The following is a 24,408-nucleotide window of genomic DNA, read 5'->3' on the forward strand; positions in this document are numbered from 1 at the left end:
AGTCACTTGATATTTTCCCAGATGACATTTGATGCAGGTAAAAATGAGACCACAAAAATATGAGTCATTCTCTAGCAGGAAAATTTATGAACAGAAGATTAAAATAATTTTTGTCCATATCAAATTACAGTTGGGTTTTTTGTTGCTTTGGAAGCTTGTCAGCCTGGAGCATGACTTGCATTCTTCTCATTAACGTGCGTTCTTCCTCCCTGCCTGCTTCCCTTCCTCCTCCTGTTCTCCCTTCCTCTCTCAGCTCTCCTCCCCTCCCTTCAGCTTTTTCTTTTAGTCTTGCAAACGCTTTCCCCTTTTCCTCCTTATCGTCACTTGCACATTCTCTTTTCTATTCTCCTAGCCTTAGCATTGCGTGTGACTTCTGTAAAGAGGAGCGGATTTTTGGTTTTATTTTGTTTTGTTTGCTTTTTTTCTTTTTCTTTTTCTTTTTTTCTCTTAAATAGAGATGGGGTCTTGCTATGCTGACCAGGCTGGCCTCAAATTCTGGCCTCAAGCAATCCTCCCATTTCAGCTTCCCAAAGTGCTGGGATTACAGGTGTGAGCCACCACACCTGGCCAAGAGTAGCATTTTATACTGAAAATGTGGACAGCTTCTCTGTTAAGTGCACGGTGCCACGCCCTGGAGAGGAATCGGCAGCTTCTGGCAGAGATGCTGTAACGTCAGTGCTGGCATCAGCACCTGTGGATTTGGATGCTCCGTGCAAGAGAGGTGGACCCTGCTGTGAAGAGCTGACCTTGAGCCCTTTTTTGGGGTGCCAGCTCTCTGGGTTCAAGCAGCCTGACAGCTAGAAGCTACCAATATTTAGAAAAATGGGCACATCAAACAAAGAATTCCATAAATCAGCTCTTATTTAACTTATTTTCTGATGGAGGCCTTCTGAGTGTGGAAGGGGCCGCTGTCAGGACTGTGCTGGGGCAGCAGGCCTGGGCCAGGACCACCCAGCACCCTGGGACTGCGGTCACCCTGATCATAAACATACTGGACAAAGGGACACACTTACCAGTGGTGTCGCTGTGGCCCTGTGGATACACACCTGCGGAAAAGAGAGGACAGCGTCACGGCTGAGTCCTAGAGTTCCTAGTTCCTCATGAAGCAGGAGAAACTCTGCACAGCTTGGCTCCCATCTTAGCACCTTGGGAGACTCGTGGCTGGCGTAACCAGACTCGTTTTAGCAAAGAACAAGCAGGGTAGCTCGCTGAGATGCTGGCCACACTTAAGAATCAGATAAGCCTTAGAGAAGGTCCACATTACCCACAGCTCCTCCCTTCCACAGATCCTGGCCCCGGACTGCAGGAGCTTCCACCACCTCCTACTGCGGGAGCACAGATGCCACTCAGAGTCTCAGCACAGGCTCTGCCGTGTGGGTGATAAGGCTGGCCCTGTCACATCTTGGGGGGTGGGCTTGCTTTTCTAGCTGCACCAGCCACAGAGAAAGCCACGGAGAAAGAGGTCAGCCCAGGAGGCTGTGGCTGGTGGCCGAGGGCAGCAGGCTGCCCAGTGAATCCTGACTTTGGATTGATGGTATAAAGCTGCCTTGTGCTGGATCTCAGCCCCGATCTTAGAAGGAACAGTGGGGAACAGACCTCTCCTGGGGCAAAGCGAGTGCTAACCTGGCGGCTGGTGGGAGGCGGATGCTGTGAGTTCCCAGGTCTTGGCTGTTGTCTGAGAGGGGGTGCCGTGGGAGGACTCATGACTGCCTATCTCTGTGGTTCCTGTGGAAGGTGATTTTGAAGGCATCGGCCGGGAGCCTGGGGCAATAGCTGCTGTTGTGGCCGCTGTGGTGTTTGGGCTAGGAGATGAAGCCGCGGGCTCTGTAGGAGAGTCCAAGGCAGGGAGAACATCAATGTGCAGCCTCGCCTCCTCTGAGCTGCAGCACGGGGTGATGTGGGAGCTGCCGTAGTGAGTCACCCTGGCCAGCCCTCCCTCTCCCACAGCAAACTGCTCCTTGAGAGGGTGACATAGCCGTTCCTCTGGAAGGGCCATAGGACCTGTGAAAACACTAAAGAACATGGCTACTATCACGGCAGGTATAAAGAAAAGATCATCCAGACACAGTGGGTCACGCCTATAATCCCAACACTTTGGGAGGCTGAGGTGTGAGGATCGCTTGAGCCCAGGAGTTTAAGACTAGCCTGGGCAACATAGCAAGACCCTGTTCCTTTTCCTTCTGTTTTTGAGATGGAATCTCACTCTGTCACCAAGGCTGGAGTGCAGTGGCTCAATCTCAGCTCACTGCAACCTCTGCCTTCTGGGTTCAAGCAATTCTCCCTGTCTCAGCCTCCCAAGTAGCTGGAATTACAGGTGCCCACCACCACGCCCAGCTAATTTTTGTATTTTTAGTAGAGATGGGGTTTCACCATGTTGGCCAGGCTGGTCTCAAACTCCTGACCTTAGGTGATCCACTCGCCTGTAATCCCAGCCTCCCAAAGTGCTGGGATTACAGGCGAAAGCAACTATGCCCTGCTGCAAGACCCTGTTTCTACAAAAATAAGAATAAAAATAAATTATCCAGGTGTGGTGGGCGTGTGCCTATAGTTCCAGCTATCTGAGAGGCTGAGGCAAGAGGATCACTTTAGCCTAGGAGCTTGAGGCTGCAGTGACCTATAATTGAGCCACTGCACTCTAGCCTGGGGGACAGAGTGAGACCCCTGTCTCTTAAAAAAAAAAAAAAAAAAGGATGGGGGGGGAAGAAAAGAAAAGGTGTCAAAGATCTAAGTCGTTCAGCTTGTTTACTAGAGAAGGCAGGCCCAACGCTGGAGGCTCAGCTGAGAGCAGGTGAAGCTGCGCTGGCTGAGGACGCTGGGAGCGGCTGCATGTGAGACACGGGAAGCCTGGGCTCTGGCCTGAACTCTCCGGGCTGTGCTGGAGGAGAGCGTCCTGATGAGCTCGCTCTCGGGAACAGAGGCTGCCTTGTGTTCAGCGTCTTCCCTGTCTTCCTTGTCCTTACTGGAAGGTGGCTGCCCCTGCACTGTAAGGGTGTGGCGTAACTGTGCTGTTCCCTCTCCGTGAAAAATGTGTCTTCCATTGTGACAGCCACGGAATCTAGGAAACGCGGGGCCAAGCGCTGTGGCTCTCCGGACTCACTGTTGTTGCTGCGTTCCCATGGTCTCCCAGCCACACAGGTCATGAGAAGGCCTCACACCCCTTAATCCTTTGTCACCACCTTGCATATAACTTGCCCTACCCTCACTGCCAGTGCTCCAGGGCTCCCTGCAGACAGGGCGCACCAAGGCGTCCTCAGCCAAGTGCCCACGGTCGTGCCAGCTCGGGTCAAAGGCTGCTGTCACATCGGAGCTTCTGACTGCACAGTTGTGTCTCGACAGTGGCCATCGGACCAGGTATTTGGGATGCGAAGGTGGGGCTGGGAGAGGCTACTTGATCATTCTCTTCCTTGGGTGAACCAGGTGTGACTGAGATCAAAGGGGTTGTAGAATTACCTCAAGTTTAAATGGAGCCAGCCCCTCAACCCCTTCCTCCCTGTGCAGGTGACTCACTAGGAGGGAACCTTGTTTAGCTGCTTCTTCCTCCCTTAAGCTGCAGGCCTCAGCCTTGGCCACTTAAGAACCACCTGTGGGCCGGGTGCAGTGGCTCACACCTGTAATCCCAGCACTTTGGGAGACTGAGGCTTGCGGATCGCCTGAGATCAGGAGTTTGAGACCAGCCTGGCCAACATGGTGAAACCCTGTCTCTACTAAAAATACAAAAATTAGCCAGGCATGGTGGTGCACGCCTGTAATCCCAGCTACTTGGGAGGCTGAGGAAGGAAAATAGCTTGAACCTGGGAGGCAGAGGTTGCAGTGAGCCGAGATTTCACCTCTGCCCTCCAGACTGGGCAACAGAGCAAGACTCCATCTCAAAAAAAAAAAAAAAAAAAAAAAAAAAAAAGATCCACCTGGGGCTGGAGAGGCGTGAGTCCCAGCTTGCACCCAGGCCAACTGGAGTGCCCAGGTGATGTCAGTGTGTACCCATGGCTGACAACCGACACTCCGCAAAGGATGGCTGAGTCCTGTAGTATGAATAACAACAGACAGGCCCATCCCTGGGGGCAAAGGAGTAGACAGGGGCCAGGGAAAGCCACAGGCTGGACGATGTGACACTAAAGCCAAGAGTGGACTGTAGCACAAAGGTATCATAGCATGCAGGGCGGAGGATCCCAAGAAAGCATCCAAGATTTCAAATTTTCTGAACACTGAGAAAGCGCTGAGGAAATCGGTCCTGACAATCACCGAAGATGCTGTTGAAACACGGGACACTGGCAGCCTCAGGCAATGCCTCTAAAATAGAGCAGTCACCGTGATGTGCTAGTGTTTAGGTCTGGTGGGGGCAACTCTCCACAGGTCTCTCACATGTTTGCACATCTTGCAGACACGGGAGCTGATGGCCCTTTCTCTGGAACATCCTCTCAAGGGTGCCTCTACAGCAAGCGCCTTAGAAGATGGGGACATGGTCTCCCCTGGAGCAGAGAGCAGGCGTGATTACTGCCCATGACAAAACGCTTGGGTCTCGGAAGCCCAGGCTTCCTCTCCCACAGTGCAGCCCACTGAGCAGACAGGCATCTGTTCAGGCCCAACTGTGCTGCCCCTGCTGGCTAGGGGACGAGGGAATTGATGCAAACATGCTGAAGCTCCCGCTGCTTGCTGGTCTCCCATCCTGGAGTGCCCTCTTTTCTGCCAGCACCCATGAAAATGTTGAGGGCTAACACACTTGCAACCTCAAACCTCAGTCTGCTTTCAGTTCGTGACAAAGATAAGTGTCTACAACTAAATATGATATGACATATTAGTGAGTTTTGAACCACTATTAATTCTGCACATATAACACCTGGATATCAAGCAACTTTGATTTGAGAAAGAAAATTAAGCTGGATGTTCTTATTCTTGATTGAATAAGACGTTTGTGCTATTGCCTAAGTCTGCAGTGCCACACACAGAGGTCCGTGAGTCTGCAGGATTGGTGAGGGGAGGCTCTGGGTGTTGGGAGGGAATAAATGTCCTCAAGAAGTTTCTGACCTTCCTACCTTTTCCAGAAGGGGAGAGGCTCTCTGGCTGTGGGGTCACCCCTGCCGTCGTTACTGTGGAGGGTGGCGCCGGCCTTTGGCGAGCCAGGGCAGGGTCTCCTAGAGAGAGGATAACCACATGGCACTTACAATCCTGCGCCTGGAACCTGGGGTGGCCTCAGAACTGGATACAAATAAAATATATCAACACATGAACTTACAATGGAGGCGTCTGGCTTCCTCAGACAGGTTAAAAGTGTAAGAAACAATGTTTCCCCACCCGGATGCAAAGACAGACTGCAAACTATTTTTCTTGCATTTCCAAAAAGATTGCACGAGTTAAATACCAAATTTATTTTGGCTGAGATGATATTAATGATATCAATTCAATTTTATAATACTGGTTATTCTTGGGAGAATAAACGATCACTCAATAGATTCTATTTTGTTTGTTTGAGACAGGGCCTTGCTCCGTTGCCCAGGTTGGAGTGCAGTGGGGTAATGAGGAGCAGTGATGGCTTCCAGCATCCACCTTCTCATGGGAAATCCAAAACTTTCTCACACTAGTGTGCTCATGAGTGCCCGCCCAGCTCTGCAGCCAAATTCTCTTGCCAGCATCATCTCAAATCAAAGCATTCCATGTAATAAGAGTTAACATTTACCAGGGTTCACGCCACCCTCCCACAGCCCGCAGTGTGGAGATCAAGTCTGTTTTCCAGATGACCAGCCAGAGTGCAAGAACATCAAAAGGGCCGCCCAAGGCCTGCTGGGTGGTAGGCAGCAAAGCCAGGATTTAAACCCAGAATCCTGTGACCCCAGCATCTGTGTGTTTCCAACGCCAGGAGCTGTTGCTGAGGATCACACTGGTGTCTTTCTTTTTTTCTTTCTTTTTTTTTTTTTTTTTTTTTTTTGCGACGGAGTCTTGCTCTGTCACCCAGGCTGGAGTGCAGTGGTGTGATCTCGGCTCACTGTGACCTCTACCTCCCGGGTTCAAGCAATTCTCCTGCCTCAGTCTCCCAAGTAGCTGGGATTACAGGCGCCTGCCACCACGCCCAGCTACTTTTTGTATTTTTAGTAGAGATGGGGTTTCGCCATGTTGGCCAGGCTGATCTGGGTCTCCTGACCTCAAGTGATCCTCCCGCCTCGGCCTCCCAGAGTGCTGGGATTACAGGTGTGAGCCACCGTGCCCGGCCCCCACTGGTGCCTTTAGCTCAGACCTCAACACAGATCCCTTGACCCCTGAGATGGGGTCTGCTCTCTGTGCAGCCTTGGCGGGGTTGGGGAGGGAGGAAGGTGGGGTGGCAAGGGCTACTCACTAATGCATTTGAGACTGGGGGTTGTCCAGTGGGCGACGTTGGTGGCCTTGTTCAACACGCACTCTGTCAGGCTCGACGTGCCGGCTTTACGCTTGAAACCAGAGTTACAAACGTACCGCTCCCTGGAGTACAAGCTATAGCTCTTGACCCGGATGTCTGCGTGTTCCACGGACGTGGGGGGAGGGCACGTGATGCCTGCGAAAGTGCAGAGGACAGGGGAGGGTGAAGAGGTTTCCACTTGTAAGAGGCGTTCTCCAGGCACACGCGGTAGTCAGTAACTTTAGGGCTGGGTCCAGCTTATCCTAGGGGTGCCTTAGGACAAGCCCCAGGTGCCAGGCACGTGGAGGATGTGCAGGAAGGGCATTCTCACCCAGAAGCCTTCCCGGAGCCTCGCCTGAAGTGCCAGTCAGCCAGCAAAACTACAGATGAGGGAGTGGGGAGAGGGTCATCGATGAAACACCCTCTCCATTCATTTCCCACCCCTCTCCAAGCCCTCAGTATCTCTGAAAAGTCTTCATCCCTCTCCACTGTGGACCCAGCCTCCAATTCTCGCTAAACGACAGCAAGTGCCTCCAGATAGGCCCCCTGCAGGCTCTCCCACAGGTCTCTGCGGCCAGCATCACCTTTAGAAATGCATCTTTGAGCCTGGCCAACATGGTGAAACCCCATCTTTACTAAAAATACAAAAAAATTAGCCGGGCGTGGTGGTACACGCCTGTAATCTCAGCTACTGGGGAGGCTGAGGCAGGAGAATTGCTTGAACCTGGGAGGCAGAGGTTGCAGTGAGCCCAGATCATGCCATTGCACTCTAGCCTGGGTGACAGAGTGAGACCCTGTCTCAAAAAAAAAAAAGAAATGCATCTTTGACAACGTCACTCTTCCCTGACCACCCAGTGCTCTTAGAATAAAAACAAATCTTTACGAAGTCTTCGGGGCTCGGCCAGCCCCTCTAGCTCTCTTCCCCAGGCCGTGATGGTCTTGGGCTCCCCTCGCACCACTCACCACGCTACCCACCTCTTCCCAAGCACAAACCACCGTGGCACTCTGTCTCCCACCACCCTTCCTAGCTCACTGAAACACCACCTCCTGAGGAAGGCTGTCCCTCTCCCTCAGTACACAAGGGCCTGGGCTGAGTTCTTTCTCCCTGTAGTCTCTTCCACAGTTTGCATCGGAGATGTTGAGATTATGTAATTCATCGCACTGTGTGTACTCTGAGCCAGATGAGGGTAGGGCCACATCTGTTTCGCTAACACTGTGATCCTGAGCCCAGCACTGTACCTGGAACTAGTAGGTGCTCAAGAAATCCTTGTTGGAAGAACGAATGGATGAACTCTGTTCCTCAACCACAGTCTTCAGCCTGACCTTCTCATAGAGGTGAGTTCAATTTATTTCATTTCCACCTTTGTAGCCAGCTTATCTGATTATCCTGTCTTTTTTAGAAGAAACCAGAAGCAAGGTGAGTTGCTCCAGATGGGTCTACTTTTGTGACAGCTGGAATTGGGCTCAGACTCCAAACTTCAGCTACACATCCAGCAATGGTGCAGGAGCTCAGTTCTGTGGAAATGAAGGGTTTTACAAGTCCACATCTAAGGGGATTGGCCTCAGAAGCAAAGAAGGGATGGAAATGTGTGTCATTTCCATTTCCATTCTGGGGACACTGTATTCATTAATGGCTTTTGGTTGTTGTTGCTAATTATTTATTAACAACTACTGATATTTCTTTGTCCTTAAAAACTTCCTTTCCTATGTGAAAGCAGGTCACATAAATGTTAAAGACAACCTGACTTGAGTGGGCTGTAGGAGAACTTCAGGCTTTTTTCCTACATTATGCAACAACAACAACGAAACCTGTAAACAAGAGATGTTGACCTGTTTTCCAGCAGGCAAAAATGAATGAGGTTGGTGTTATTGAACATGTACCTAATATAAAAATCTGTGGATCCCAGGAAAGAATCTATTTAAGGCCTTAATGACTGTTAACGTAAAATCCCCTTTGGCACCAATTTTGTAGACTGTGGTCCTATAAAGAAACTCCAAAAGGATCGTCCTTAGTTCTTAAAAGGCAAGGAGGCAGCTAATGTATCACTCTACCATGATTTCTGCAAGTCCATACTGTTGGCTTTTCCTTGTTTAAGATGAGGTCCTTCCAATGCCAGAAAGATTTTTTTTTTTTTTAAGATAGGGTCTCACTCTGTCCCTGGGGGTGGAGTGCAGTGGTGTGATCGTAGCTCACCACAGCCTCAACCTCCCAGGCTCAAGCAATCCTCCCACCTCAGACTCCTGAGTAGCTGGGACCACAGGCATGCACCGCCATGCTCAGCTAATTTGTTTTTTGTTTGTTTGTTTTGTAGAAATGGGGATCTCTCTATATTGCCCAGGCTGGTCTTGAACTCCTGGGGTCAAGCGATCCTCCTGCCTGGCCTCGAAAACTGCTAGGATTACAGGTGTGAGCCATCATGCCTGGCCTGAAAAATTCAATTGTGGCTAAATTTAAAAAGCAAGATTTTTCTTTAGGCACTTTAAATAATTGTATGATGATTTTCTTTTGACTATTTTTCTTATGAATGAATCCCATTATTAGGTTTTCTTGCGCATCGAAGAGATGAGTAAGAAATGGTTTGGGTGTGGCAGGGCTCCGGGTGGGCAGTGCTGGAGGGCACTCTGGGTCCTGGTGCCTGTGGGGACGTGACCAGAAACATCTCCCCCAGACTCCCCACTATTCAAGCGTGTCTAGGCCCTGAGTGATCACTGGCTAAGACACTGGTACAGGTCAGCGACAGGGGTTACAAAGGCAGCTGTAAAACATGGAAACCAACAGGCTGCCTACGGCTGCTGGGGTATTGGCTCTTTGGTTCCAGGTCAGGAGGTTCTCGGTAAGTCCCTGCTGAGCAGTTGGTGCAAAGGCTGGGTCCCAGACAGGAGAACTGAGTGAAGTCATCTTCCTGCTGCCTTGGGGTGGATTGATGGGGAGACCAAATGCAATGGCAGGAAGATTTGCAGCCTGGGGTAGGGAGGCCCCTGACGGCCTCTGAGCCGGGGTCAGCAGGTTGTGGCCCACAGGCCCCATCCAGCCTCCACCTGTTTTTGAGAATAATGTTTTATAGAGGCACTGCCTCTCTCATTCATTAATGTCTTGTCAATGGCAGCTTTCACGCTGCAGTGGCAGAGCTGCATAGTTGGAACAGAAACCTGGTTGCCCGCAGAGTCTCAAATAGTTACAATCTGGCCCTTTACAGAAGAAGTTTGCCAAACATATATATATATATATATATATATATTTTTTTTTTTTTTTTTTTTTTTTCTGTGGAGGCTGGGTTTCACCATGTTACCCAGGTTGGTCTCAAACTCCTGGGCTCAAGTGATCTGCCTGCCTCCACCTCCCAAAGCACTAGGATTACAGGTGTGAGCCACCGCACCTGACCTCCTCTCATATGTTAAAAGCCCTTGAAAATCAACAAAAAGACTGCCAAATCCCATGGGAAAACAAGAAAAAGATACAACAGGCAGCTCACGGAAAACGAAATACAAATGGCTCTTAAGTGTATTTTAAAATGCTCAATCTTACTCATAATGAAAGAAGTGTTAAGAAGAAAGCTACAGGAGACGGTGCTTCTAGCTGCCAAATCAGAAAAGAGCTGAAAGTTGAATAATAAACCTTGTAGGTCAACAAGAACTTTCAGATTGCTTGTACCACCCTAGTGAGGGCATATTTACAGTCTCAAAGATTACAGAGGTACATGCTTTCTGACCCCACAATTCTGCTCCTAGCAATTTATCTTACAGATACGTCTGCATATGTGGGAGACATTGTTACAACATATTCCTTAACCTAGCAATTCCACCCCTAAGAATTTATTTTACAGATATACTGGTATATTTGCAAACTGAGTGTGTACAAAGTTATGGATTATAACAGCCAGTATCTGTAACTAATCTTGTATGTTGTCAGTAGGAGACTAATTAAGTAAATTTGTCTTGTTTTTTTTTTGAGACAGAGTCTCACTCTTGTCATGCAGGCTGGAGTGCAATGGCGCAATCTCGGCTCACTGCAACCTCTGCCTCCCAGGTTCAAGCAATTCTCCTGCCTCAGCCTCTGGAGTAGTTGGCGTGTGCCACCACGCCCAGCAAATTTTTGTATTTTTAGTAGAGATGGCGTTTCACCATATTGGCTACACTGGTCTTGAACTCCTGACCTCCTGACTCCTCGGCCTCCCAAAGTGCTGGGATTACAGGCATGGACCACCACGCCTGGCCTGACAAGAGAGTTTTTAGCACTCATTTAAAATTTCTCTTAAGGTCCTGAGTAACAGCTTGTTCATACCCTTTCGGGTCATGGGATTGATTCCATCAATGAGGCTGCCTTTATAGGTTCCTCTTGCTATGCTCTTTGGAATTTCTTTTCTTTATTTTTTGTTTTTTTGAGACAGAGTCTCGCTCTCTCGCCCAGGCTGGAATGCAATGGTGTGATCTCAATTCACTGCAGCTGCAGCTTCTGCCTCCTGGGCTCAAACGATTCTTCTGCCTCAGCTTCCTGAGTAGCTCAGACCACGGGTGCCCGCCATCATGCCCGGCTAATTTTTGTGTTTTTAGTAGAGACGGGGTTTCACTATCTTGGCCAGGCTGGTCTTGAACTCCCAACCTCAAATGATCTGCCTGCCTCGGCCTCCCAAAGTGCTGGGATTACAGGTGTGAGCCATCATGCCAGGCCCTGAATTTCTATTCTAATAGTTTCTAACTGGATCAAATTCTCCCACCTCCATCTCAAAAATCCACTCCCTTGTGTGTGCACATGCATTGTGTTTAGCTTGGCAGTACCGTAGGTTTCACTCCCTGCTACCAAAATCCTTTACCTGCACCAGTGCTGCTTTGTTTTATGTTAAAATATCTGGGAAAATACTTAGGTAGGCAGTGGGGGTAGGGCAGGGCAGAGAGGAATAACCATAAAAACCAGCTCAAATCAACTACAGAAACATCTGATAGCAGGCCAGAATGGATAGTCCCACAAAAACACAAGACTCTGCTCTGTGACAAAATGTTCCTTCCCTCTGTGAAAGCCTGAATCTACCTGGACATCTGTTCCCCTCTGGGTGCTATTATATCATCGGTGGCTGAACAATCTCCCACCAGCCACAGGGCAGTGACTACAGAAAATAAGAGAGACATGAGGTCCCCAGGTGAAAAGTCAAGAGAAAGACTGGATTTTAGTTGGGGGAGTGACCAACTGGTCTTTCCTCAGCCCCAGCCTTCTCTTTGGCATGGCTGTCTTGGGCCTGGAGAGACCTTGCTAGCTCATAGAGTCAGCTCCTGGTCTCCCGAGGACTGACAACCCTGCCATGAGTTATTCTGAAATCTTGGAAGGGCGGGGGAGTCTAAGAACCCCACCCTTATCCCAAATGCCACACGCAGTTACTTATAAGATCGGACCATTTCTTTTTTCTTTTCTTTTCTTTTCTTTTCTTTTCTTTTCTTTTCTTTTCTTTTCTTTTCTTTTTCTTTTCTCTTCTCTTCTCTCCTCTCCTCTCCTCTCCTCTCCTCTCCTCTCCTCTCCTCTCCTCTCCTCTCCTCTCTTCTGCTCTTCTCTCCTCCCCTCCCCTCCGCTCCCCTTCCCTTTCTTTTCTTTCTTTTTTTTCTTTTTTGAAACGGAGTTTCACTCTGTCACCAGGCTGGAGTGCAGCGGCACGATCTTGGCTCACTGCAACCTCCACCTCCTGGATTCAAGCAATTCTCCTGCCTCAGCCTCCTGAGTAGCTGCGACTACAGGTGTGTGCCACCACACCCAGCTAATTTTTGTATTTTTAGTAGAGACAGGGTTTCACCATGTTGGCCAGGATGGCCTTGATCTCTTGACCTTGTGATCCGCCCGCTTTGGCCTCCCAAAGTGTTGGGATTACAGGCGTGAGCCACCGCGCCCGGCCAAGATCAGACCATTTCTTTGCAACTGCAAAGACACCTTATTCCCCACGAAGCATCCTTTTCCCAAAGGCTGCTATTGCTTTCAGATCTGGTTGGTCATTCATACATTTTGGAATGCTTTCCGTTCCCAGGATATAGTGCATTGGAGAGAGAGTGGATGAACTGATGGACACAGCTCAGCTCAGCTGGGAGTGACAGGTGTTGTTTAGTTACAGTTGTTGGTACATGCCCCTGGAAAAGTGCAAGGGTGGCCAGGAGTAAATTCGATAAAGAATAGGCTGGGTGCAGTAGCTCACGCCTGTAATCTGAGCACTTTGGGAGGCTAAGGCAGGTGGATCACCTGAGGTCAGGAGTTCAAGACCAGCCTGGCCAACATGGTGAAAGCCCGTCTCTACTAAAATACAAAAAATTAGCTGGGTGTGGTGGTGAGCACCTGTAATCCCAGCTACTCAGGAGGCTGAGGCAGGAGAATCACAGGAACCTGAGAGGCGGAGGTTGCAGTGAGCCAAGATTGTGCCACTGCACTTGAGCCTGGGCGGCAGAGCAAGACTCTGTCTCAAAAAAGCAAACAAACAAACAAACAAAACCCCCCCCAAAACCAACAAACCAACCAAACAAAAAACATTAGCAACAAATGTGAAGTGTTGAGAACCTTAGCACGTAGAGAACTCTTATAAAAATCAACACAAGACAAATACCCTAATGGCCTAACTGGGCAAAGGACACAGTGGGTGAGTCACAAGAGAGGCATCGCCTAAGTCCACACAAAAACATCCCAAACTTCACTAACACATCCCTGTTAGAATTCCATGACCTCTGCTCTTGCTTCTGAAGAATCCTGTAGCAGGCAGGGCTGGGGGCAGGGTGGGAGGGGAGAAATCTCAAATTCAAGATTGTTCTTCCCATTCAACTCCCATCCCAAAGCCTTCTCCTCTGTCCAGGAGCAGCGCTCTGCTCACTTCCTGTCTCAGGCATCTGTTGTCCAATGGCCGCCACTACTCCCCATTCCGATGAGGACACGTCTTCGGCTAGGCTGATGGCGTGGGAGATGGAGTCGATCTCACCAGTTGTGAAGTATTGGCTAGTTATTATTTTTTTAATTTGTAGAGATGAGGTCTTGCTATGTTGCTCAGGCTGGTCTCAAACTCCTGGGTTCAAGGGATCCTCCCAAAGTGCTGGGATTACAGGTGTGAGCCACCCCGCCTGGCCTACTGAATTTAAGAAACAGTGTATCAATGTCTACCAACAAAAGCCTGCTAAAATTTTGATTGGAATTCACTAAATCTATAGATCAGTTTGGGGAAGAATTGATATCTTAATAGTATTGAGTCTTCTTAAAAACCCATCAACACGGTGTCTTTCTTGACTTATTTAAGAATTCTGCAATTTCTCCAGAAATGTTTTATAATTTTCAGCGTGCCAGCCTTGTACATCTTTTGTCAGACATATCCCTAAGTATTCCATATTTTTTATGTCACTGCAAATGGTATGATATTTATTTCGATTTCTTATTGTTTGTTGCCAGTATTTTGCATATTGATTTTTTGGTGTATTGACTCTGTATTCTGCAGCCTTGTAAACTCACTTATTCTAATAGCAGCTTTGTAGATTCCATATGATTTTCTATGGAGATGATCACATCATAGATTCTCTGAGTATGTTTTATGATTCCATTTTATCTCCTTTGTTGGTTATTAACTATAACTCGTTGTACTAGTTTAGTGGTTGTTTTAGGGTGTCCACTATATATCTTTACCTTATCACAGTTTTCCTTCCGGTGGTGTTATACCACTGCATACATATCCTGTAAAGATCTGAAACGGCAGACTTCCGGTCTCTCCCCCAAGCCCTTGTGCTATTGTTTTATGTTTTGCTTTGACATACATTATACCCCATGACACATTGTTATTATTTTGCTTTAAACAGTTGATTATTGTTTATCAGCTCAGGATTTTAAAAGGCATGCATTATATTATTTATCATTTCTGGGTGTTTTTGTAGCAGGAGGGTTTTTCGGTATCTACTCTGTCATTTTGCTGAGAAAGGAAGTCTATCAGTGGTTCTTCCATTGTGAACGGTCCTCAAACCAAGATAAATCTGTGAATAATTAATGTTTGAATGTACAAGGATATCAGTGTACTACAGCCAATCCAACCAGGCAAATGGTGGCCAGTTACTTACTTTGTAAAGCTGGACTGTCTCTTAACTATATTGGCGATATTACTAACACCGTTTCATTTTATTATTTTATTTTAAAAATGATTTTATTGTATTTCATTATTATTTTATTTTATTTTGAGACAGGGCCTAGCTCTGTCACCCAGGCTAGAGTGCAATGGTACAATTATGCCCCACTGTAGCCTCAAACTCCTGGCCTCAAGCAATCCTCCTGCCTCAGCCTCCTGAGTAGCTGGGACTAGAGGCACATGCCACCATACCTGGCTAATTTTTTTTTTTCCTAGAGATGGGGTCTCACCATGTTGCTCAGGCTGGTCTCAAACTCCTGAACTCAAGCTATCCTCCAGAGATAATACATTTAATTGAAGCAATAACTTCATTTCCACATGCCTTAATCACATCTTTAGATACTTGAATTATACTTTCTACATATTCTCTCATAACATTGTTCCCTAGTTATTCAATGTAAACAAGTCTCACCTTGTTTACAATATTATAAGCTCCTTGCTGATGGTATGTATATTTCACAGTTCTCTGGTACTCTCACATTCCTAAGCCTGGTATACGATAGATATTTTCTGAATACATATAATGGAATTATGAAGTAATGGGAATTGGAGTAAACTTATGGCTCTAGGACTTTCAAAACTCTGAAGTAGCCAAAAAGCATATACAACAAGTCCTAACGATCATTTACATGAAGTCACCAAAATAGCGTATGAGGCCACACCTCCTTGTGTTTCCCAGAACCTGTGAATCGCACTTCCTTATCTATCGGGTTGGTTTACAGAGTCTAACAAGAGCTGGCAGCCTCGGCCTGGTTCCATATCCAGAGTTCAGAGGTTGTCAGGTTAGCGTGGCCCCCCATCCTGCAAGCAGAGTCAGAATGGGCTCCCAACATTCCCCTCGCTTACAGCCCCTTTCAAATGCCTGCACGAGCTAAGGGCGGTAGGATTCAGAGACGTGTCAGACATGGTTCCTGTCCTCAGGATGCTCACCGTGGAGCTGGTGTACGGAAAAGGCAAAGGCCTCTGACCTCACAGTCACCCATCACCTTCCTTCCTTATTTTCCCCGCTGAAATGTCAGCCAAGTCAACACACTTCCTTTTGGAGCTCGCTGCAAGTACAGACTGTCTCCAGCTCACTGCCTAAAACTTGGCAATTCTTTTCTTTCTCTCTCAGACTCATTAACTGAGCTTCCCGACCCACCTCTTGTGTGCCAGGTGAATCTCTCCATAACTCAAATCCTTAAATAATGATTTTTGGAGTCTTGCAAGAGTTGAGGGCTGCAGGTTGAAGAGCAAACGAAAGGAAAATAATGAAATACATTCTATAATTTTAGGACTCAAGAAGTCATCTGGCCTCTTCTGCCTCCTGCATTGACATCGCCTGTGTTCAGGATTTCATCACCACCCACCAGAACGATTTCAAAAACCTCAATGCAGCTCCTATTCTCTGGACTCTCCTGACTACAGTTCATTCTTCACACTCTGAACAAGAGCAACCTTTCCACCATGCAGCTCCAGTACTGCTCCCCTGCACAGAAACCCTCAGGGGCTCCCCACTGCACAGAAGGGAATCAAGCCTTTCCAAGAAGAAGCATTCAAATCACATCAACTATGTCCAATGAGCAACACTGATATGACTTCCAGGATATATACTGAGGAGTTTTATATATATTTATTCATTTAGATGCATATTATTATTACTATTATTATTTTTATTGTTATTTTTGAGAGAGTCTCACTTTGTCGCCCAGGCTGGAATGCAGTGGACAAGCATTTGTAAAGTCATGAAAACATTGCCAGACCAGATCAGCTATAATTAAAGATGAGTTAGAAAAAACTCCAAAATTCTAGATCTTAATTGTGCTATTTCTTTTGTAATTTTATTTATTTACTTTTCTTATTACGAAACAATTCAAATTATGGCAGAAAAATAACAAAAGGCAGACAACTGCATACACGCCCACATATGATCGACACACGACATCTTCCCTATTCAATGACAACTACTTCTTGATCTTTTAGTAAAAAATGAATCATATGATGTCTACTACTTGAAAACAACTCCATCTTATTTACGCAGTCCTCCGCTGTTTAACATTTATGTTGATTTTGACAAATCTCATGTTTTATACACTTATGTTTTCACCACTTTTTTGCTATCAGTAGAGGCACAGAAGCAGTAACAACTAAATAAAATGGATAGGAAATAAAAAATAAAAGGTTTGGGAAAAGACCCCTAAAGTTCTGAAAAATGGCTTAAAAATACTTAAAGACACATTAAAAAGTTGTGAAAACACCCCGAAGTGCATTTACACCTTATATAAAAAAAGCAAACTGAAATTGGTGGCTAGGGATATTTGTCTTCAAAGAAAGCGTTGTCTTCTCAGCTGCTTTTGGCCATCGCCCACAATCTTTCAGACTGAAATGCTCTCTAAGAAGTCAGTGACCTTCTACCCAACATAATGGACTCCCCTGCAAATCAGGCCTTTTAAATAAGAACAGACTGGCAACAACTTGTTGTGCCTAGTAGCACAAGAAGGAGACTTCACACCTTAGTGATATTGATTTGTCCAACCCGTGAACATGGTATATCTCTCCATTGATTTAGTTCTTTAATTTCTCTAAGCAATGGTTTATAGTTTTCCATATATGAAAGATGTCTTTCACATCTTTTGTTAGATTTATCCGTAAGTATCTAATGCTTTTTAATGTTATTTCAAATGTCTTTTTAAAATTTTTAAATTTCTAATTGTTCGTTGTGAATGTATAGAAATAGAACTGATTTTTGTGTAGTGGTGTTTTGTATACTGTAACCAACTTACACACATATAGCTGACTGATGTTCAAAAGGTATAAGAGCAAGTCAGTGAAGATAATCTTTTCAATAAAGGATGCTGGAATAATTGGATATGCATATATAGAAACAAACAAAACCCCAAAACAACCTTTAATTCATGCCTCGCATTATAAACAAAATTAATTCGAGATGGAGCACAGCCATAAATGTAAACCGTAAAGCTATAAAACTTCTAGAGGAACACATAGAAGTAAACCTTTGTAACCTTAGGCTAGGCAAATATTTCTTAGATATGACACCAAAAGCCCAAAACACAACATATCAAATTAATAAATTAGACTTCATAAAAATTAAAAACTTCTGCTTTTCAAAAGACACTGCTAAGAGAAAGGATAAGCCACAGAATCTGAGAAAATATTTGCAAATCATATACTTGATTAGGGCCTTGTATCCAGAATATATAAAGAACTCTCAAAATTCAGTGATGATACAATTCAATTTTTTATTCTTAAGACAGAGTCAGAAAAAAAAAAAAAAAAGACAGTCTCGCCCTGTCTCCCAGGCTGGAGTGCAGTGGCGCGATCTCAGCTCACTGCAACTTCTGCCTCCAGGGTTCAAGAGATTCTCCTGCCTCAGCCTCCTGAGTAGCTGACATTACAGGCATGGGCTACCACAGCTGGCTAATTTTTGTATTTTTAGTAGAGAAGGGGTTTTACCATGTTGACCTGGCTGGTCTCGAACTCCCAGCCTCAAGTGATCTGCCCGCGTTGGCCTCCCAAAGTGCTGGGATTACAGGTGTGAGTCACCACACCCAGCTGATACAACTCAATTTTTAAGAGAGCAAAAAAGATATAAACAGACACTACCAGAGAAGATATATACATGGCAAATAAGCACATAACATCACTAGCTGTAGAAAAATGCAAATTAAAACTACAAGGGGAGACCCCCTACATACCTAATAGAATGGGTGAAATTAAAAAGATTCATCATACCAAGGGCTGACAAGGGTGTGAAGGAACTGGAACTTCCCTACACTGCTGTGGGAATGTAAAATAGTACAACAACTTTGGGAAAAGGTTTAGCAGTTTCTTTAAAAATTAAACTTCTGAGGCCAGGTGTGGTGGCTCACACCTGTAATCCCAGCACTTTGGGAGGCCAAAGCAGGCAGATCACCTGAGGTCAGGAGTTCGAGACCAGCCTGGCCAACATGGTGAAACCCCATCTCTACTAAAAATACAAAAATTAGCCAGGCGTGGTGGTGCAAGCCTGTAGTCCCAGCTACTCAGGAGGCTGAGGCAGGAGAATCGCTTGAACCCAGGAGGCAGAGGTTTCAGTGAGCAGGCATGGAGCCACTGCACTTCAGTCTGGGCAACAGAGTGAGATTCTGTCTCAAAATAAGTAAATTAAAAATAAATAAATAAAAATTAAAAATTAAACGCCTGAGAGGTCAAGGCTGCAGTGAGCTATCATCATGCTACTGCACTCCAGCTTGGGAAACAATGGTGTGACCGTGTTTAAAAAAAAAAAAAAATTAAACATAACACCTGCCGTATAACACAGCCACTCTACTCCCAACCATTCTCTACCCATGAGAAATGAAAGCATGTGTCCATACAGAAACCTGTATGTCAGTGTTCATAGCAGCTTTCTAGGTAATAGTCCCAAACTGGAAACAACCCAAATGTCCCTTAACAAGTGAATGGGCTACCAATGACTTTCTTCACAGAGTTGGAAAAAACTACTTTAAAGTTCATATGGAACCAAAAAAGAGCCCGCATCGCCAAGTCAATCCTAAACCAAAAGAACAAAGCTGGAGGCATCACGCTACCTGACTTCAAACTATACTACAAGGCTACAGTAACCAAAACAGCATGGTACTGGTACCACAACAGAGTCACAGATCAATGGAACAGAACAGAGTCCTCAGAAATGATGCCGCATATCTACAACTATCTGATCTTTGACAAACCTGACAAAAACAAGAAATGGGGAAAGGATTCCCTATTTAATAAATGGTGCTGGGAAAACTGGCTAGCCATATGTAGAAAGCTGAAACTGGATCCCTTCCTTACACCTTTTACAAAAATTAATTCAAGATGGATTAAAGACTTAAATGTTAGACCTAAAACCATTAAAATCCTACAAGAAAACCTAGGCAATACCATTCAGGACATAGGCGTGGGCAAGGACTTCATGTCTAAAATACCAAAAGCAATAGCAACAAAAGCCAAAATTGACAAATGGGATCTAATTAAACTAAAGGGCTTCTGCACAGCAAAAGAAACTACCATCAGAGTGAACAGGCAACCTACAGAATGGGAGAAAATTTTTGCAACCTACTCATCTGACAAAGGGCTAATATCCAGAATCTACAATGAACTCAAACAAATTTACAAGAAAAAAACAAACAACCCCATCAAAAAGTGGGTGAAGGACATGAACAGACACTTCTCAAAAGAAGACATTTATGCAGCCAAAAAACACATGAAGAAATGCTCATCATCACTGGCCATCAGAGAAATGCAAATCAAAACCACAGTCAGATACCATCTCACACCAGTTAGAATGGCCATCATTAAAAAAGCAGGAAACAACAGGTGCTGGAGAGGATGTGGAGAAATAGGAACACTTTTACACTGTTGGTGGAACTGTAAACTAGTTCAACCATTGTGGAAGTCAGTGTGGCGATTCCTCAGGGATCTAGAACTAGAAATACCATTTGACCCAGCCATCCCATTACTGGGTATATACCCAAAGGACTATAAATCATGCTGCTATAAAGACACATGCACACATATGTTTATTGCGGCACTATTCACAATAGCAAAGAGTTGGAACCAACCCAAATGTCCAACAACGATAGACTGGATTAAGAAAATGTGGCACATATACACCATGGAATACTATGCAGCCATAAAAAATGATGAGTTCATGTCCTTTGTAGGGACATGGATGAAACTGGAAAACATCATTCTCAGTAAACTATCGCAAGGACAAAAAACCAAACACCGCATGTTCTCACTCATAGGTGGGAACTGAACAATGAGAACTCATGGACACAGGAAGGGGAACATCACACTCCGGGGACTGTTGTGGGGTTGGGGGAGGGGGGAGGGGGGAGGGACAGCATTAGGAGATATACCTAATGCTAAATGACGAGTTAATGGGTGCAGGAAATCAACATGGCACATGGATACATATGTAACAAACCTGCGCATTGTGCACATGTACCCTAAAACCTAAAGTATAATAAAAAAAAAAAAAAAAAAAAAAAAACAAGTGAGTGGCTAAACAAATGGTGGGCTAGCCGTGGGTAGAATACTACTCAGTGGTAGAAACCAATGAACTACTTATACAAATTACAACATGGATAAATTCTCAGGATAATTACTGTCTGTGAAGAAGCCAAACAAGAAAGAGTTCCTACTGTACGATTCTATTTATAAAAAATTTTAGAAAGTGCATCAAATTGATAGTGACCAAAAAAACAGATAAGCTGTTGCCTGGGAGATGGGCGAGGTGGGAGATGAGGATTGTGCAGGGCATGAGGAAGTCTTTGGGAGTGATGGTTGTGTTCACTCTTGGTGGTGGCAATGCTTTCATGAGTATGTATGCATTTACCTCCAAACTTATCAAAGTGTGCAACTTCAATATATGCAGTTTATTGTCTGTCAATTACACCTCAATAAGGCTGTTAAAGGGAAAAAAAACATCGGCTGGGTGCGGTGGCTCACGCCTATAATCCCAGCACTTTGGTGGGCCGAGGCGGGCGGATCACAAGGTCAGGAGTTTAAGATCAGCCTGACCAACATGGTGAAACCCCGTCTCTATTAAAAACACAAAAGTTACCGGGCGTGGTGGCAAGCGCCTGTAATCCCAGCTCTCAGGAGGCTGAGGCAGGAGAATCGCTTGAACCCAGGAGGCGGAGGTTGCAGTGAGCTGAGATCGAGCTACTGCACTCCAGCCGGGGTGACAGAGTGACACTCTGTCTCAAAAAAGAAAACAAAAAAGAAAGAAAAAGAAAAACAAAACAAAACATCGAGAGCTTTGGGAAGGGAAGGTAGCAACACCTTTCTAAGGTCAAAGGGCAAGGTTGTGCAGCTGATGAGATTAGAGATCTCCCAGTGGTGCTCCCCTATCCACTCAGTCTTCAGGAAAGACACCTCCTCTTTGCTGGGCTCTGACTAAGGCTGCATCTCACTTTCATATTGTGTAATCCAGCTGCCCCAGTTGCCAGCTATGGGGTCCTGTGACACTGCTAGCCAGCTGGGAGGAAGCAACCGGTCACCAACTAACTCTGCTTCTCAGATGTGGGGGAAAATCCAAGCATCAGAGTCTCATGAAAACGAAACTTCATGAAGCCTCGCAGAGCTGGGGTGGGGGTGGCGGCGGGTGGGGAGGCGTTCGGGCCACACCAGGCAGCAGCAACTGTGCGTGGAATGGCTTTGGCCAGGGCCTGGGCAGACTGGCCCGACTCGATGTAAATTATTGAGGGTCTCGCTTAAAAACACACACAGATCATGGGGTTACTAATTCCTATAGAGTCCATGGATGGCCTTCAGTGGGGCTTTGACCCCAAAATCATATGCACATTTTGTAAGTATGTGCATTCATGCATTTTTCTGGGGGCAGGGGGTTCATAGCTTTCATCAGACCCTCCTAGAGCTCCCTGACTATAAAAAGATAAAGAAGCGCTGACAAGGATAGAGCTAGACCCAGCTACTGTTTCTCCTTCCTCTGACTCCCGGGACAAAACCCCTAGGAATCGCTCATTCCATCCTCCCTGCCGAGATCAGAGCTCCGCGACCGGCTTTCTTCTCATACACCAAGCGATCACAGATTTCTTCCCCCTTTTCCTGCGAGTGTAGACTCCAGGCTGGCCCCTCACTCCCCACCCCCATCCGGTCCCGACCGCCTCTGCTGGTTTCCTGATCGCTTAAGAATTGGAAGTTGTTTCCAGGTCCCCAGGTGTGCAACTCGCCCGACGCGTTTCCCCCCCGGGACACAGCTCCTCCCCACCCTCCCACCTACCACTGACATAATTTACTTTTGCCTGGGAGTCGGGAGGGGTAGTTTCTCCCGGACCCCTCCGAGGACCGCGTGCTATGCAACACCCGCCCTGCTGTCCCGGCGCCTGGGAGAAGCGCACTCGCCCGTGTCTCCTAACTGCTGGACGCCGCCGGCTCCGCGCTCCCGTGGCCAAAACGGGCTTCTCAGAACTGCTCCTGACCTCGGCCTCGGAGACCCCAGCCCGGCCGCCCGCTCCCTTACATGGGTGAACCGGGCGCAGCGGCGGCGCTCTCCCTGCGACCCCGGCTCCCGGCACGTGTCCCTCCTGCCCGGCGCCGCGCCCCCTCCCCGGCCCGGACCTGCGCGCACCGCGCTCCCGAGGACACCGACGCCCCGCACGGCCAGGGGAGATGGGGCGCCCTGTTCCCTCCGGCTCCACGCCCCGGCCCCCTTCCAAGTCCCGCCCGGGCGCCCCTGCTCCCAGCTCCCTACCCCGCGTCGCCGGCGGCCGGAGCAGCAGCAGCAGTAGCAGCGCCGGGAGACCGAGGGTCCGGCAGCCGCGCGCCCGCCGCGGGGCCATGGCCGCAGCTCCACAGGGCACCGCTGGACGCCCCGGGCGAGCGCTGCCCAGGCCGGGGGGAGGTGGCGAGCGCGGCTCTGGGACCTGCCGCCCTGCCAGTCGCATTCGCTTTCGCTTTTGCTTTGGCCCCCGAGGGCTCGGAGAGGTGCAGAGCGGTGACAGATCCGTGACTCAGCGTCCCCACCCTTGCTGGAGAAGGAGCCCCGCCGGCCACCGCGGCCCCGCACAGCCACCCCTGTCCCCGGGACGCATGGGCCGTGCCCGGTGGGGACCCAGGACCTTACCCACGCAAGCCCGGGAGCCTCCCGGTCCTCCGTGCTCCTTGTGCTCCGGGACCTCCAGTGTGCACTCTGTCCGGTGTCCCCACTGGGAAGAGAGTGGGCAAAGCCATCGGAGAGCAGACTCTCTCCAGCCCTCTCTGAGGCTCGGATCCACTTGACCTCGCCCGGCGCTGGTCGCCTCCAGCTGCTCCGCCTGCGACTTTCCTGGTCTCCCTCCCGGGCCCTGCGCTGGGTTGTGAGCGGCCGGCCTGGGTGAGTGCCCGCGGAGGTGTCGCCGCGGTGCGGAGACGCGGGCACCCGCCCGGGAGGAGCGCAGCCCCCGCCACCTGCTGGCGCCCGGCGCCCGCTGGGGCCGCAGCTCCGCCACTTCATCGAATTGCTGCTGCAGCTTTGCTCCCCGAGAAAATGCCTCACGTTAGAAGGAGACGGGGCGGAGGGAGGAGAAGGGGGAGAGGAGCCACAGTGCTTCACCTCTGCCCCTCGCTTCCTTAGGTTCTTCCAGGCTGCCATCCCCCTCTTTGGCTGGTGGGTTTTTTTCTTTCTTGGGGTCTCAAGTGAAGCCTGAGAACCGGGTCTGTAAGCTCCCAAGTGCAGATTCTCAGGTCTAGGGGTGACACTGGACAGGACGAGACATCTCCAAGCCTCGGTCATTGCCTCTTAAAATCTCACAACGTGTTTATGAGGCTTTTGTGACATACTTGCAAATTCTCTTTCAAAACGAAATAAACTGTACAATAATCCCCCAAGACACAGGTTTACCTATATAACAAACCTGCACATATAACCCTGAACTTAAAAGTTAAATAAAATAATTTAGGGGCCGGGCGCGGTAGCTCACGCTTGTAATCCCAGCACTTTGGGAAGCCGAGGCGGGCGGATCACGAGGTCAGGAGATCGAGACCACGGTGAAACCTCGTCTCTACTAAAAATACAAAAAATTAGCCGGGCGTGGTGGCGGGCGCCTGTAGTCCCAGCTACTCGGAGAGGCTGAGGCAGGAGAATGGCGTGAACCCGGGAGGCGGAGCTTGCAGTGAGCCGAGATCGCGCCACTGCACTCCAGCCTGGATGACAGAGCGAGACTCCGTCTCAAAAAAAAAAAAAAAAAAAAGAATTTAGGGCCGAGCGCGGTGGCCACTCCTGAAATCCAAGCACTTTCGGAGGCCAAGGCAGGTGAATCGCCTGAAGTCAGGAATTCGAGACTAGCCTGGCCAACATGGTGAAACCCCGTCTCTACTAAAAATACAAAAATTAGCTGGGCGTGGTGGCCGGCGCCTGTAATCCCAGCTACTCGGGAGGCTGAGGCAGGAGAATCA

The 24,408-nt window shown here is 47.8% G+C and overlaps 1 protein-coding gene across 7 annotated transcripts in view; it reads right to left on the reverse strand.

Moving 5' to 3' along the window:
• IL15RA (interleukin 15 receptor subunit alpha) overlaps nt 1-24,060 on the reverse strand; it is a 38,182-nt gene extending 14,122 nt beyond the window's left edge. Inside the window, exons 1-5 of one of the 7 annotated variants that reach the window (XM_055296431.2) lie at nt 23,567-24,060; nt 23,099-23,180; nt 6,326-6,520; nt 1,624-1,824; nt 1,014-1,046 (exon numbers count right to left, since the gene is read on the reverse strand). In XM_055296431.2, the coding sequence (XP_055152406.1) occupies nt 1,014-1,046; nt 1,624-1,824; nt 6,326-6,520; nt 23,099-23,180; nt 23,567-23,746 (691 nt within the window). In that variant the 5' untranslated portion in view covers nt 23,747-24,060. Of the gene's footprint in view, nt 1-1,013; nt 1,047-1,623; nt 1,825-5,030; nt 5,130-6,325; nt 6,521-22,726; nt 23,059-23,098; nt 23,181-23,566 lie in introns of those variants that run through there. The other 6 variants (XM_055296430.2, XM_055296429.2, XM_055296436.2 and 3 more) reach the window with 6 other exon arrangements.
• Between the last annotated feature and the right edge of the window lie 348 nt (nt 24,061-24,408).

This window comes from Symphalangus syndactylus, chromosome 10, assembly GCF_028878055.3.
Source record: "Symphalangus syndactylus isolate Jambi chromosome 10, NHGRI_mSymSyn1-v2.1_pri, whole genome shotgun sequence".
Taxonomy (NCBI): Eukaryota; Metazoa; Chordata; class Mammalia; order Primates; family Hylobatidae; genus Symphalangus; species Symphalangus syndactylus.